General features: G+C 38.1%; 1 protein-coding gene across 2 annotated transcripts in view; it reads left to right on the plus strand.

Moving 5' to 3' along the window:
• slc12a2 (solute carrier family 12 member 2) overlaps positions 1–17,020 on the plus strand; it is a 63,132-nt gene that overhangs the window by 24,453 nt on the left and 21,659 nt on the right. For both annotated transcript variants that reach the window (XM_084936144.1, XM_084936146.1), the window contains exons 3-16: positions 2,161–2,236; positions 6,082–6,177; positions 6,263–6,402; positions 6,573–6,683; positions 7,496–7,604; positions 7,743–7,867; positions 8,114–8,198; positions 8,288–8,445; positions 8,558–8,665; positions 8,821–8,944; positions 10,547–10,648; positions 13,521–13,676; positions 15,141–15,240; positions 16,289–16,400. In XM_084936144.1, coding sequence (XP_084792270.1) covers positions 2,161–2,236; positions 6,082–6,177; positions 6,263–6,402; positions 6,573–6,683; positions 7,496–7,604; positions 7,743–7,867; positions 8,114–8,198; positions 8,288–8,445; positions 8,558–8,665; positions 8,821–8,944; positions 10,547–10,648; positions 13,521–13,676; positions 15,141–15,240; positions 16,289–16,400 — 1,602 coding nt within the window. The remainder of the gene's footprint in view (positions 1–2,160; positions 2,237–6,081; positions 6,178–6,262; positions 6,403–6,572; positions 6,684–7,495; positions 7,605–7,742; positions 7,868–8,113; positions 8,199–8,287; positions 8,446–8,557; positions 8,666–8,820; positions 8,945–10,546; positions 10,649–13,520; positions 13,677–15,140; positions 15,241–16,288; positions 16,401–17,020) is intronic.

Genomic DNA, 17,020 nt, shown 5'->3' on the forward strand with positions numbered 1-17,020 from the left:
CAAAGTTCATGCTGTGTGTGGGTATTTGTTTTTTGTTTGTTTGTTTGTTTTTTTCTCTACCAAATATTGACCTTCAGTCTTGTTAGTTGTAAAAAAGGCTTAAGTGCTTACATGTTTCACTTATTTCCTAGTTTGTTAGTTTTTTTTAAATCAAAATATAAAGAAGGAAGGATGCATGCGTTTGAACAGGACTTTAACTGCGGAGAAAGTTGGACCTAGTTTTCTTTACAATATTGCTTTAGTTCATGCACGTTACTTTTAAGGTACTGCCATAGTAATTTAATGAGGTAGTGAGCTGAACTTTTAATGGACCAATTCAACACCTTGACTGGCAGTACAAATGAGAGGTTTATGGTAATATGCCATTTTTATTTTTACAAAGGTGCAAAGCCCACTTTAGTGACAGTTGTCCAAAGGAGTCTTGTGGTTAGTGCAAATTCAACTTTATAAACCTAAGCTGCCAAGTTCTGTTAGACAGAAGAGGCTTTCTCCAAGGAACTGTTCCAAACAAGCTTGCCTTGTTCAGTCTTTAATTGTGGCTTTAACTGAAGCCTGTAGAGTCTGAGATGTAGCTTTGTGTTTGGAAATGGTCTGCATGTGCTGCAGACAGTGATGAAAAATAACAAATTCCATGTAAAAACCAAAAATATTTCTAAAATAGTTGAAGTTTGCATTGTGTTCTTAAGAAAATGTTTTCTTATGTCAGATAGCACAAATTAATATTGATATATCTGCTATAGTCCAATATGGGCATCAGTTGGCTGTACTGCGTTTTCCATTCTGTTTCTCTACTTTATCTGCAGTCCACTTACTATTATTGTCTTTCACCAGCCCAGGCAATTCATAATTATCTGGGCATAATTGTGGCATAGCCGTGGTTCAGGGGGTTGGGAAGCTCATCTGTAACCGGAAGGTTACCGGTTCGATGCAGCTGTGGCTACAACTGTGGTTTGCCTGCACCAGTGAGTGAATGTGAAAGTGAATGATTAGTGGAATTGTAAAGCGCTTTGGGTGCCTAGAAAAGCACTATATAAATGCAATCCATTATTATTATTATTATTATTATTATTATTATTATTATTATTATTATTATGCTAGTTATTTTAACCATTGAGGGTAAAAACGGACATGTTTGAATCTAGTAAGCGGTTAAAGGATTATTCATGTTGATGTGTCTGGATATTGTCATCTTACTTCTGTTTTAATATGAGAAAGTGTTACTTCCTCTGTAATATAAACCTTGGCTTCTAATAACTTTTTTCAAGTGTTGTCTTCACGTTTTCTTTGTAAAATGTGATCCTCGCTGATCCCTACTGGGGAGGGGTGTTGCTTATGGAGTCTATGTGAGGAATTTTAAGTGTTTTTAAATGACATTCTGCCAGAGGGGTAAAAACTGCGTACAGTGCGAGCTCTGTATACAAAATGTGAAGTTTTTTGCAGTCACAGGCAACAAGCACTGAATAGAGATCTGGTGTTCGATAAAATCTTTGGTTTATCACATTGTCAGAATAAGAACTTCCACAGACTTGGTTAACAGAAATCTGTTTTCACTTCAACGTTAATGTTATCTGCTCAGTTTTTGAACTCACAGAATATTTTTTTTTGTAGCTTAGTTTATTTATATTTAATGAAAATAAAAGGGCTCTTATTCATTGCTGTGTGTAAATAAGAACAAGCTTGTTGAACTTTGCAGTACAAATTTCAACAAGCATACAAACGAGCAACCTTACGCACCATATGCAAATTTTAAAAAAATCTTTTTCTTTGACATTATATGTTACTGTAATAACTAATGGTGAACAAGTGCTTATGTAATGGCATTAGTAATGAATTAGTACCAGCTTGAACATGATATGATCAGTTTTAGATCCAGTTGTTTGTAGTCGACCCCCCTCCCCCGAGTGAGAGAGACTGTTTTTTTTTTTTTTTACTTGGTTTTATTTGTATAAAAGGAAAAAAAAAAAAAAACATTGAAAACTAGATTTGTTTTATTGACAGCGATTGACTGTCTGTGACGTAGTGCAGGTTTGGAGATTTATTATTTTAGTTAAGTTAAAAAAAATGTTTAGTATTTAACTTTCTGTACTTTAATATAGACTGACAAATGTGTTGTTGTTTTTTTTAAATGGCGTCAACAGTAACACTTCTTCATCTCTGTAGGTACGCTGCATGTTGAACATTTGGGGTGTAATGCTCTTCATTCGCATGTCCTGGATTGTGGGCCAGTCTGGAATTGGTAAGTAGAAAGCTGGCCAACTTAAAGAGGGTCACCTGTAAAAAGGGGTTTGAGCTCAGTTTTCCCCAGCTGTCAAAAGTAAATGTTGGATGGTAGAAGAGTCTATATTATCCTTATTCTATTGTTATTTAATCTTTCTAATCTAATCTTTCATAATTTTTATTCTAGATTACAGTCAGAGGTGCAAGTGTTTCACTACATCTTTTTCAGTTATAAGGCTACGTTCACACTGCAGGCGAAAGCGCATCAAATTCGTTTTTTTTTTTTTTTTTTTTTTTTTATATACCCCATATCCGATCATGCTATGACAGTGTGAACGGCACAAATCCGATCTGGGTCACTTTCGTTTGTGGTACTGAATCCGATACATATCCGATGTTTTAGAAAGCGACTGCTGTTTGAATGGTCAAGTCGCATTAAATCCGTCTTTTACGTCACTGACACAAGACAGACGCCAATTATCAGCGCCCGAGAAGACATCGTGAACGCTTCCTGGCCATCTGGTGAAACTGCTGGGAAGACAGCGTTGGAGAAACGTGAACATTTTATTTGTACTGTATAATCTGCAGATTCTGACAGAAATTTGCAACTATCCTTTGAAGCACCGCTCCTCTAAAACAGCAATAAGGATAATTATTAGGTTATTTACATTATTATGTAAATAACAAAATAACTTAAAGCAAAAATTGGGAAACGTAAAGTCCGAAGTCTTTATATTAAGGGCCATCAGTCAAACAATATTGTTTGCTCTGGGTCTAAACAGAGCGCGTTGTGTGTGACGTCTTCTTTTGCGCATGGGGCCGCTTTGAGTGTTCACACTAGAGCGCGTTTGCTGTCGGATTTTATTTGTAGTGCAGGGGTGTCAAACTCAAATACACAGTGGGCCAAAATTCAAAACTGGAACAAGGTCGCGGGCTAACATTAATATTTATTGAAAAAAAAATCTTCCTCCAGATTTAAGAATGAATCTCTTCTTATGGTCTCAAACAAGTTTTGCTGAAAAACTGAATATGGAACAAGCAAAGCTTAATACTAAACAATATATATATTAGCTGTATAATACCAGTAGGCCAGCTCTAATAATAATTTGGTATAGCTTCGCGGGCCAAATGTAATTAGGCTGCGGGCCAGAATTTGACACCTATGTTGTAGTGTGAACAAGCAGACAAAAAAATCGGATTTGATCAAAAAATCGGAATTGAGCATTAAGATCTGCAGTGTGAAGGTAGCCTAAGAGACCATAACTGACTGCTGCTCGTCCGTCACACATTTCCTTTCTGACCTGATGGGACTGCTCAGTCAAAATCAAGCCTGTGTTGGTATTGGGTCATTAACATTTTAAGGCGCTTAATGTGGAATCTGTTTGCATCCACATTAGCATTAAAATGAGAGCCAGGGTTGGCATGATACTAGAATTTCAAGCCAGATCCTGGTAGCCAAGGAAATACTTGGTACCCGTTTTCATTTCTTGAATATGTTAACTTTAATTCTAACTTTGGTTTAACAAAATAAGTATTTACAATTACGTTAAGTCATTTAATTTGTACAGATGGTTTACAGAAGGTAAAATGTATTTTAAAAAATACTAATGAACAAAGATTAAATAACACATAAATTATATAATTATTGTAGAGTATTATGGAAAAGCTAAAAATTAATTTGGAGAAATGAATAGTAGTGTAGTATTAGTCACACACAAATAAAGAATGTATAAAAACACAGAGTGCTTACTGCAAAAGATTGAACCGGTCACTCCCTGCATTTTAAAACTGACCACACAGCAAAATAAGGAATACAAATTAATAAATTATTGTAAGAGTAGAAAGTTTTAAGCTCTTCTTCTTCTTCTTCTTCTTCTTCTTTTTCTTCTTCTTTTTCTTCTTCTCGTCCACATCTGCCACATCTCCCTCTCTCTTTCTCGCTTATCCAGCATTCACACTGCTGCACGTTTACAGTCTGCAACTCCTTATATCTTCAGCTTTGCTCTTCAAACCTGAAACCTGTCTGAATTGGCTCCTCTGATCCAGATTTCACACTTTAGTTCTCCACACTCTAGACCAGACATCTGAAAGTAATTTTATATTATTGGCCACAAACAATAATTGTTTGTGCTAATAGTTAAATGGCCATTGTTAAAATGTGTGCTAGCCAATTTAACATTTATGGCTTTTTAATACTTCAGTATTGATACCGGGACACTACTGGCTTCTGACCCCTTACCCCTGCTGGGCAAATGGCCACCCCTCCATGAGCCTGGTTCTGCTGGGAGTCCTTCCCACTGTCACTAAAGCGCCTATCTCAAAGGGGATCATGTGATTGTTGGGGGTTTCTGTTTTCTGTGTATTAATACCTTATAATATAAAATGCCTTGAGGCAACTATTGTTGTGATTTGGCCCTATATATCTATATAGGGAATAGAACTGAAATTCTTCCATTGTCATTTGGTGTTATGAATGTTAACTACTTCACCTGTTATTGAGCGGAGGAGCTGTGTGTCTGTCTGCAGTAGTGCTGCTGGTGTGTAAGCTGCAAGAAGTCAAAATTGCATTATTCGTATCAATAGTGTTGCAATTGCGTGTCTTCAGGTATTAATTTTAGTATCAAATAATATTTTGGAAAAATCTAATCGGAGCAAATCATCACTTTATGAAAACAGGGAGGAAACTTTGAAATGGGTCTCTCAAATCTATACAAATTAAACCATAAAGACAGTGGGTAAAATAAACATTGAACACATTACCAATCTAAGTAAATGTATTTCTAAGGCATAGAAAGTCATGACTCCAGCTCAAATAAGCATGATTTAGAAAGCAATCCTGCCACTTAGTGCAAATTAATGTCAGCTGGTTCAGTCCCCGCAGATGGCCTATGTAAAGGTCTCTCCAACAAACAAGGTGTCACACAAGAAACATCTTTTGATGGGTAAAAATAAGCTCTCTCAAGATGTTTGTAACCTTATTACTGTAAAACGTGATGATAGCATCGTGCCAGAAGAATTTCTAAAGGCCAAAATGCGAAAGTGGAAAGAACATCATTTCAACCTAAACCAGCCACAACCAGATGCTCCGCACAAGATTTCAAACAGAGGCGTGAAAAGAATTATCAGAAGAGTTGTCCAAGAGCCAAGAACCACTAGAGCCAGAATCAATAGTTACAATTGTTTCAAAGAAAACCATCAATAATGCACTAAACCACCAAGGCCCGTATGCCTGCTCACCATGCAAGACTCCACTGATTGCATGGTGGAAAAAGCATGTTGAAGTGTGTTTAAAGTTTGCTGAAAAAGATGGAGCCAAGTCTGTTTAATCTTGGGAGAATCTAGTCTGGTAAGATGGGACCAAAATTGAACATCATGGTTTGGGGCTGTTTTTCACCACATAGCACTAGCACACTTCATGTAATTGAAGGAAGGATTAATGAAAAAAATGACTGAGATGTTCTTAAAAAAAAACAAAAAAAAAAACCCAACATAAAAACGCAGCTTCCATCTACCAGGGTTATAATAAAAAATGAAACAAGGTTGGCGGTATTATTAAGTATTACTTTCCAGAAAACCTAGCAAGGTGCATATGTCTCATTGCCCCTTGTTTATTGACATTTTTGTGTTCATCACTCTTTCTCTGCTAGCTCATACTCAGCTAAGCCCAATATTCCTAGCCTCCTGGCACTTGTTGATAATTTTCCACTTTGATGTGAAATATCACCACAACGTGAGACGTGCGACAGACGTTGCTGCATTGGCTTGTCCTGTTACTTTTTACAGAGACATGAGAGTGATTGGAAGGGCTGCTAAAAACTGTTATGCATTTTTTTTACTCAGTTCATGATGTGGTCTCTTCTGCAGCTCTTTCCTGTGTGATCGTCGCCATGGCTACAGTAGTGACAACCATCACTGGCCTCTCCACCTCTGCCATTGCCACCAATGGATTTGTAAGGGGAGGTATGTTTTACTTGACTGAATGACTGACTTTGCATGACTGACTTTGCATGACTGAACTTTTGCTAACACTCCCTGCTATTTTCAGGTGGAGCATATTACCTGATTTCAAGAAGTCTTGGCCCAGAGTTTGGAGGCTCTATTGGTCTTATCTTTGCCTTTGCCAATGCAGTGGCTGTTGCCATGTATGTGGTGGGCTTTGCTGAGACTGTTGTGGAACTTCTGATTGTAAGTCTATTAGGATTTCACATTGAATTCAAGAAAGTTGATAATTACAGCTGATCAGTGATCAGCAGGAGTGGGCTGTCCTGGCATCATCGAGAGAGAAAAGCACATATCAAAACACTGTTTGCTGATCATTGTCATTCAATTTACCAAGTCCTTGTATTGTATCTCAGGGTATGGATGCCGTCATGACAGATGAAGTCAACGATATCAGAATAATTGGCACCATTACAATAATCATTCTTCTGGGCATCTCTGTAGCAGGAATGGAGTGGGAGGCCAAGGTATGCACAACATCCCAATTCATAGAAACTTACACCTATATGAAACTACATAAAACATGAATGTAGCCAAAGTAGTGACACTCACTGGTTGTAAAATTTGTTTTTGTAAAGACTTAAGTTCGGTCTTATTGTGTGCATGTGTTGGTGTTGGGAGGTGGGGGGTGCACACAAAAATCAAAATTTGAAGGTAACACGAAAAGCTTCAGTTTACTTTGTTGGCAAGCTGTTAGCAAGTTTCGCAAGCTAAACCAATACAGGACTACACTCCAAAATTTGGCAACTTAGAAAGCTGGAAAATGTTTGTAATTCTGTTGCTGCTTACTCTAGTGATCTCATACTGCCTTCATGGGGTGTTTTGTTTTTTTGTCCTTTGGGGTTTTTTCCCCCTCTAAACTGAACAAGCCCATGTTGGTGCATGATGTGCCCGTGTGCTTGCCTCTGTTCCAATGTTGTTAATTTTGCTTGATGCTGGAAAGCTTTTAGAGTGAGTTTTTCAAAGCATGGCAGCCAAAAACGGTTTTATTGCTATATTTATGTTATTGCTGTGTAGGGTCTTTATCTTACAACATAAAGTATCTTGAGACACGAGTTGTTGTAAGTTGGTGCTATATAAATAAAACTGAATTGCATTGAATTTTACTATGAAAGCTGTGGTAACTTGTAATCTGTACATCGCAATTCCAAATACTGAAGACACCAAATCATCCCAGACCAATGTTTACATGAGACTCTGACAACCCTGCAGATATACTGCAGGTGTAGTCGATTTAACTACTACACATTAATACACTGGTTTTAATTGCTTCCTATAGGCCCAGATCTTCTTACTCGTCGTCCTTGTCACAGCCATCTTCAACTATTTTATTGGAAGCTTCATTCCTATGAAGTCAAAGGAAGCTAAGGGATTCTTGGGCTATGATGGTAGGACGTTTGTTGTTTTTGTTTGTTAAAAAAATAATATAAGAAACACCTTATTAATACTGCCTCATAAATCTGAGAGCTCATGTTGGCTTTTACACTGCTGTGTCACAGTTGGCCTTTGATCTTTTTTTCTGTCAGCTTCAATAATGTGGGAGAACATGGGTCCAGACTTCCGAGGAGAGACGTTCTTCTCTGTGTTTGCCATCTTTTTCCCCGCCGCCACTGGTATTCTGGCTGGAGCCAACATTTCAGGAGACCTTGCTGTAAGTCATGTGCAACCATGTGATAAATGTTGATATAGTGTCAAACCAAGTAAAGGTTTACTTTGTAGATTGTACTGTGCAGGTGAATATGACTATGCTTCCACTGATTAAGGCTGTTGAAAACTTTGGAATAGAGACGGAACTCATAGCGTTGAATTGGCTGTAAGATTTGATGTACTCATCTTAAAGCCTTGTATCCAGTTATATATTGTAATCTTAAAATGTTGTTGTGGTTGGTTGTTGCAGGACCCACAGATGGCCATCCCCAAAGGGACCCTTCTAGCCATATTAATCACAGGGATAGTCTACCTGGGTGTTGCTATTTCAACAGGTGGTGTATAGTACCTGCATTTTTGCAAGGTTGTCACATCCTTTTTAAATACAAAATCTAATATGTGGATAATACTTTTTAAAAACTAGGCTCCTGTATTTTGAGAGATGCCAGTGGAAATGTGAATGACACAATCAGTTCTCACCTCATGGCAAACTGCTCCACTGCTGCCTGCAAATTTGGCTATGACTTCTCTACCTGCAAGAATGAGGATAACTGCCGCTATGGGCTGCATAGGGACTTCCAGGTATCAAATGAGTGTAAAAGAATATGAATATTAAAAAAACAACTTTATCAGAAGATGAATGTTAATGGTTTTTTAATGTAGCTTTTCAATTTACATGTAATCTTTTGTTCAGGTTATGAGCCTTGTTTCTGGTTTTGGGCCCATCATCACTGCTGGCATCTTCTCTGCCACTCTATCCTCAGCACTGGCCTCTTTAGTTAGTGCACCTAAAGTTTTTCAGGTAAGATCAGATCCAAGCTTTAAAGTACTGTATATAATAAATTGCAGTATTGAATGATGGAAAAATGTCAATTATTTAATTAGTTTTTCTTATAGCGTTTGATTATAAACAGCTTAAACTCCAGTGAGACAACACAAAGGCTTTTGTTTCCGCAGGCTTTGTGTAAGGACAACATCTATCCTGGCCTGCAAATGTTTGCCAAAGGCTACGGCAAGAACAATGAACCCCTACGAGGATACATCCTGACCTTCGGTATCGGTCTGGCCTTTATCCTCATTGGTATGGCTTCACTCATTGCTTGCTTGCTGATTGCTTTTCATACTTGATCACATACAACCGTACAAAAATATTAGCTGGAAAGTAAGAGCACTGTGGTTCTCAGAATCCTTGTTCTCTTTTGTGAGAACCGGTGTTTTCACGCAGTGTTTGTTCTAAACAGGAAACACCCACGTTGGTGCATGCTGTACCTGTGCCCTTGCCTAAGGGACATTTAGAATGATGTCATGATACTAGAATTTTAATCACGATATCTATACCCAGAAAAATACTCTATACCAAAGGGAGACTTTTGACCCCATGCTGACACAGAAGAACTAATGGCCAAGAAGTCATTTCTTAAAAAAGTTATGTTGTCAGCTTTCTAAAATACAGCAAGTAAAATAGATAAATAAGTAAATATATTTCTAAAGGTGCTATTGACATGATGTTCTCATCAGGTGTTGGTGACAAACCATCCAATCCACACTTTCAAAGAAACCCTGTGTGATCTCCAAGTATTAAATACGCTTACTGAAATTTGTTTAATACTTCAAACCGAGCCTTTGTTGGTGATGACAGCTTCAAGATGCCTCCAGTATGGGAAAGCTAGTCGTATGCATTGCTCAGATGTGATTTTGGCTCATTCTTTTCACACAGTCTTCTTTGCATGTTTGGATTGGATGGGTTGTTGCCAATATCTGGTGAGATTTCATGTCAGTAGCACCTTTAGAAATGAAAACTGGTGATGTGTTCAATACTTGTTTTACCCCCTTTATTTGATTTTAGGTTTTAAAACCTGACATGTCTAAATATTGTAATTATTGTAGAAGAAGAACAACATGGAAAACTTTCAAATGAACCTTGGATAATGTGTAGTATTAGTTATGCTAAAATAAATATAATGAAACAGAGGGCTTGATGTGAAATGGATTGAACCAGCAAACAATAGAATAAGACACATAATGATAACACAGTGTAATAAATTATTGTAAAAGTAGAATGGTTACATTTTACGTCTTGTCCACATCTGCAACCTCTTGAGCGGACCTGGAGGGCCTCTCTCATCCAGCACTCACACTGCTCAGCCCCAGTCTGCAGCTGTATATTGGCACCTCCCCCTCTGTAGGCCTGAAACCCACCTGATTCAGCTGCTCTGCTCCACATTTCATTCTTTGTTTGCTTGAACTGATACAGAACCAGGATCATTACTGCCCTCTGAAATTCATCCTAAAGTGTTGTCAGTTTTATGAACATGGCAACTGGTCTAAAATTTGACAATAACTCTTGTTTGTAGTTTTTGTTTGTTTGTTTTATTGCAAGCTCCTAATAAAAATACTTTTACAGACTATTGAACTAAATTGATATTGATACAACAGCTGTTGAAAACTTTACCTTTTTAGATGCCTAAATTTTTAAAATTTTACAGTAATGGCGCACTGCATGACCACATGCTGGAGTCAGCAGCAGCCGATATGTTCACTGTCTTCATCCTGAGAGTTTGAGTGTTTATTCAAAGGGTCAAAGGTTTTGTTTTTTGCTTGTTTTTGGTTTTTTTGACTGGACATAAAATCACAGGTGAAATTTTTAACTTTTCTGAGTTGACTGGTGCTTTTCTTCTTGCAGCTGAGCTGAACACTATTGCACCCATTATCTCCAACTTTTTCTTGGCATCATATGCCTTGATCAACTTCTCCGTGTTCCATGCCTCACTGGCTAACTCACCAGGTAAGATCAGTACATTTAGAAATGGGAGAATCTAAGCATAATAAAGTGCTTGATCAACATATTAAGACGATAGAGGAAGTTATTGTAATCCTAATCTAGACTGTAAAAACAGGCATTCATGTCATTAGGTATAATGTTGTGTTTTAACAGTTCATTGGATGAATTTTTTTTAAAAAACAGTTACTGGTTTTCAATGAGACTGTCCTGATGTGTGTCTCATAAGAGAAGTCATTCACACTGATGACATACCAGAGGTTACGTGGTTACATTTAGGCTTAGAAGTTGATGCATCTTAAACAAAGAAAATTCAATTTGGACAGTTGATCATAAATATAGAAGGCATATTGTCATTAACCTCCTAAGACCCGAACTCTTCCACTGCATGCATTGTTAATTTCTCTTTGATATTTGGACATATTGGGGCCTGATGAATGTAAAAACAAAGAATTAACAGATTTTTTTTTTTTTTTTTGCCTTATTTTTGTTTTTAAGAAAAATGAGAGCCACATATGAGCATATTCATTTAAAATTTTGATAGAACAGTAGCAGTATAATGTCCTCGTAAGTGGATATCAGGCCCTTGTAGAGCAAAATTGAGTCTTTTGGTCTAAATAACCCAAAATGTGATGTCCACATATGTGGACGCCAGGTCCTAGGAGGTTAATGTTGTAACAATATTGGGACAGTACTGTTACACAAGAAGGTAGGTGATGTCTATCTGTTTCCTCAAATGTTAGTCTTTGTCAACCACAAAGGGCTAGCCAAATGAAAGTTGTTTTTAGACTATTTACCTCCACTTGTCTGAAAGAAGAACCTCAGTTAAAGTCAAAAATCTCAAACTGCCCAGAATGGGAGATTTTCAAAAATGGCTGATACTCTTGTTTTTACTTCTTATTTCTCTACAGTAATCCATCTATATGATGCAGTCTCTTAGTATTTGTGGAAAAAGTGTGTGGTATATCTGATGTAGTTACCTGTTAAGATTAGTAACCATCAATCTTATGTGGGATAAGATAGTCTCCTGCTCCCTTGGTACCCATCTCTCTATTCTAGTGACTAAAGTGTCAGAAACACATACAAAACTGAACAAATAGATTCAGCTACTGATAAGGGAAAGTTCTCTTTTTTTCTTTCTTTCTTTCTTTCTTTCTTTTTTTTAAACTAATTTTGGTGAAGTCACACTTTGTCTGTAGACTGATGACAAATTCAGTGATGCGGCTGGCTGTAGCTCAGGAGTTAGAGCAGGTCATTTACTAACTGGAAGGTTAGTGGCTCAATCCCTGGCTGCTCCAGTCTGCAATTTTTGGGCAAGATACCAACTCCAAGTTGCTGTCCAATGTATCCATCGGAATAAGAATGTGTGTGAATGTTAGTTAGAAAACACTTGCATAGGGGGAAAAAAGCACAGGGGGTAAGTTGTATAAAGCACTTTTAGTGATCATGTAGAGTAGAAATGTTCCATATACGAATCAGTTCATTTACCATTTATTGATGGCGTATATTGAGTTCTTTGCTTTCCCCCTCCTCTCTCTACACCCCCTCCTCTCTCTACACCCCCTCATCCCTCTCTCTCTCTCTCTCTCACTCTCACACACACACACACACACACACACACACACACACACACACACACACACACACACACACACACACACACACACACACACACACAGACCAACCAAAGCCTTAGCAGAACTGCAGGTACAGATTATTTTTCTCTTTCCAATTCCTCCAGCAGGTCATAAAATTACGTGGACCTAAATGGTACATGACTCATTTAGAGAGTACAGAAACGGTATGATGGTGTAATAGATTTCTCTCTTTGGAACACAAACATTACTTTCAGTTCAGGGCCAATTACTTTCTAATTTCTGGGACTCCTAAAGTCCCTTCATAGACTCAGGAACGACACTGTCAATGTACCCTTTATGTCCTGTTTTTTAAAGACTCTGTCATTGTGTAACCAAACACACACCAACTGTATTCCATCACTAAAATCCCACTATTATAGTTTCTGTACTGTCCAATGAATGAATATGGTCCCTAATGTCTCGTATAACTTCTAGTAGACTGTCAACTCATTCTTTAACCCAAACATATGCCTAGCTCCATCTGAAACATTATCCCTCCTCTCTAACAGCAACATTGACTGTTTTATAACAAGCTTCTTTAAATGGAGGCTGACTCAACGTTTCCTGTTCTTTAACCTCCCACATTGCTGGTCTTATTTAATTTGTTCCCAGCTGAAGTGTCTGAAAAAGAACTTCTACTCAGCCTTAACTGAATTTAATTCAGTTTTCAGTTCTAATTTTTGCACATAATACCTAAACTGTATCAAATGAAATCAAAAAGTTTTGTGACTGCTCCAATAAAAAGCAAAAGCCCTTGTCACCTTGTACCCTGATACAGTGACTGATGCAGTCAGTCCTACTGCTTTACGTGAAGTGCTCAGCGGTACCATCTGGATCTCCTTCACCATGTCAGAATTGCTTTTGGCCCGATGAGCCTTCTTTGGTTTTGACTGCAGATCCACCCACTAAGGGCTGCTCTGGGGTCTAACATAACTAGACCCAACTCTTCTTACCAGTGATGAAGAATCTTGAGTTGCTTTCAAAGTAAATGCGCGTAGAATTCAACACAATGGTTCTTTTGCTCTCATGTTATAAATTACAAATGCACCAATGCAAATAGTCACAACAAGAATAACATAAGCTTTTGTTGTCATTGCCAAAGGTCCTGTTTCAATCACACGACCATGTTCATACCCAGCTGGAGCAGTTATGGAACTTTTTGTTTGCACCTTATATGTGACTAGCACTGTTTGTGTGACATTTTAAATCTATTTTGTGACTAATTTACATCGATGTTACAGGCTGGAGACCTAGCTTCAAATACTACAACATGTGGGTTTCCCTTGCTGGAGCCATTCTCTGCTGTGGGGTGATGTTTGTCATCAACTGGGCAGCTGCCCTTCTTACAAATGTCATTGTTATGGCTCTGTATATCTATGTCAGTCACAAGAAGCCAGGTGAGTTGGAGAGCACGCCAAGTTTGGCCAAAAATTCCTCACTTTTTTTATGGAGTAAAATAATTACCAAGTACCAATATGATATAAGAATTATATATTGGTTGTCATTTAGTTAAACTGAGTTTTATTAATGTAGCACCAGTTCACAACGACAGTTGTCTCAAGACACTAGAGAGAAGGTAAGATGACAGTTAACTATGATTTAAGATAACATGCTGTGAAGTATTTTGATAATAAGCAGAGTGTTCTATCCACAGTATGGTGTTTAGCCCTAACCTGTCACTGCCTATGGTTTCTCCTCCATGTTCTGTTAAAGATTTTTCTTTTTAAAAAGGAATTTCTCTTTCCCACTCTCGCCAAGTGTCTGCTGATAGGGCGTCTTATAGGAATTTTGTAATTTTTTGTATTCTTGTATTAATGTAGGTCTCAATTTACAATATAAAGCACCTTGAGGCAAATGTTGTTTTGATTTTGTGCTGTATAAATACAATTTTATTGTATTGAATTCATTTGCATAAGGAATATGTTGCATTAAATTGATTGGTTAATTTAAAAGTCCCTGCACACCTCAGTCTTTTATGGAACCTGTACATATCTCTGGCTTTTTCCAAAAATGTTGAGGTGTTTATGGTTTACCTTAGTGTGAAATTTGCAAACAGAAATAATATAAGTTCATAAATCGGGTGGACAGTAGTGTAGTGGTTAGTGGTTTTTACCTTTCAGCAAGGAATCTTGGTTTGTGCTCAATCATCCAGGTAAGGAAATTCCAGAAAATTGATTCTTTTTATCTGGATGTTGCGTGTTCAATGGGAGAAACGTTTTACCACTCATCCAAGTGAGTTCTTCGGTCTTGACCGACTGCGGATTTCCCTAATGGCTATAAATTATTATTATACATTTGCACAACGATGGAAATTAGCAGCACTGACTAACAGTGAGACAGTTTCGTGATCATTAATATGCAAAGAGTTGGAAGTTGGGGAATGGCTGCAATCACAGCACTGTAAGATGCTACAGTAAAGACTGAGCCCCATCCCTACAGACACAGCCATGAGGGAAGCTGAAGAACATCATATCAAAAAGGCCCTGAGTAAATGTAGCTATCCCAGCTGGATATATGTTAAATGTACTTAAAGAATGCTCCAAGTGATCCAGGAGAGAAGAAAGGCAAATTGTTTCTCAAACATCCAGATGAACAGAATCAACTTTCTGGGATATCAGCCAAGAAGGTTCTGGTTTTGAATCCATAATCTTAGTGGGGCAGCTCTTTAAACTAAAAGCTGGCTATACAGTTCTAAACACACCTGTGAGAACACTCAGTTTGACATGCAGCTACACATACACTAGGCCTTTTCACTGACGTTAACACCACATGGGTCAGGTAGCCTTTAGTCCAGCAATCTGACCCATAAACACACTTGCTAACTCCACTGTGTTTCTGCCTGCATGTGTCCTCCCTTCCAGATGTGAACTGGGGCTCATCGACCCAGGCTTTGACCTACCACCAGGCCCTGACCCACACTCTGCACCTTAGCGGAGTGGAGGACCACATCAAGAATTTCAGGTACCAAACACAAACGTGATTGAGCTGAACCATTCTTACCTGCGAGTGTAGATGGCACCTGAGTTATGGAAGCACAATATTATTACTCACCATGCTTGATAAACACTCAAGCTCGGTCCACATATAAAGCGATTGCTTGGTAGCTCTCGGTTGGATGCTTATGGACATCTGGTTATGTTATCCTCTAATCTATTTTTCCCCAACGTCATGTTAGTTGATGGGTTTTCTTCATTCCCAAAGTCTCTTTAAACTTCTGTCAATTGTTTATCTCGTGTTGTGCTAGGTTAAGCTCAGCTGCTATGCTCGATTTATGCTCACATCGTTGCGAGTGCCATGCAGTGATTTTGACGTTGCACCATGTGTCGCACAACACAGTCTTTGTGGTTCTTCAGCCAGTCGTTCACCTCTGGATTTTTGCAGCCTGAGAAGAACAAAGTTTGACATGATAATAACTTTAGCCTTAGTGTTTCATGAAACAATTTAAATTATTTACCATCATATGGGGGAAAAAGTAGAGACTTTGTGGAGGGGGAGATGATTAATTTTCAAATGTATTGAAATTTATTGAGTATATTTATATATGCGGCCTCATGTTGTGTGCATGTGTTCATTCTCTTAAAGCTTGCACATGTAACAAATTGGCTCAGTAATTGTTTTGTGGATTTCCTTCACATTTCTCATGGCAGAAAACCAAGGAGGAGTTTAAAAGGCTGAATCTTCAAAATTCAAGAATTTGTTTTGTTCCTCTGAAGTTTTTCTCGCCTCTGTATTGTGTCCAATAATCCTATCATGCTAACATATTTGCTTTGATGTTCATTGCTCTGCTTCTGGTGTCTGACTGTATATGGGTGTGGGTGTTTGTGTGTTAAGAAGACTAAAGGTTACTGGCAAGGTCAAATGAAAAGGTGGCTACACATAAAGCATAAAATCAAATAATTCTGTAAACTTGGCAAAATATGGCATCCCTTCTCTGCTTTTATAGATGTGGTAAAGGATGATGCAGATGCAGACTTGGTGGATGTTTTCTCTCATATGTGTCTTATTGCAGACCCCAGTGTTTGGTGATGACTGGTTATCCCAACTCTCGTCCTGCCCTTCTGGATCTGGTCCACAGTTTCACCAAGAATGTAGGCATGATGATCTGCGGCCATATTCGCACGGTGAGCAGATGTCATTTGGCTTGTTTTTTTGTTTTTGTTTTTTGCTACTGATGAATTAGCTGTCAAATTGCTCTTTAAAAGTCAGTTTTTAGCTAGATTCATCCAGTTCTTCACCAAACTGTTTAAACCACATAGCACTGATTAGCAGGCAATATAAAAGAAGACTTTGATATGCTGTGGGAGCCTCTGGATTTGGTTGCATCGGTGGTTCTTAGACTGTAGGATGTGGAGCCAATGCAGGTGGGGCACAGGCAACCAGGAGAAAAATGTGAAATGTGTATAAGGTGTTTTCATATCTTGGAGAGGACATCTAATTGACATAATGCTTTCCCTGTTCCCTTGCTCTAACCATCAAAAAACCAATGCCTAACCGTAACCCTTAGGTTATGGTAAGGTTGAGGCTAATTTTAACCCTGACACTAAAAGCACATTTTGAGCATCAAACACGCCTTCAAACTCGTGAGGACTGGCATTTTGTCCCCATAAGTGAATGCTGGTCCCCACATGTTTAGTAGGATGCCAATTTTCTGTCCTCACATGCACACACACAACCATAGAAGATCGATTTATGTACCTGCGCATTTTCCAATGTTTGTTCCAGGTGTTATGTTTATTTTTCT

This window comes from Perissodus microlepis, chromosome 7, assembly GCF_051167445.1.
Source record: "Perissodus microlepis isolate ML-2025 ecotype Zambia chromosome 7, ASM5116744v1, whole genome shotgun sequence".
In the NCBI taxonomy this organism is placed as follows: Eukaryota; Metazoa; Chordata; class Actinopteri; order Cichliformes; family Cichlidae; genus Perissodus; species Perissodus microlepis.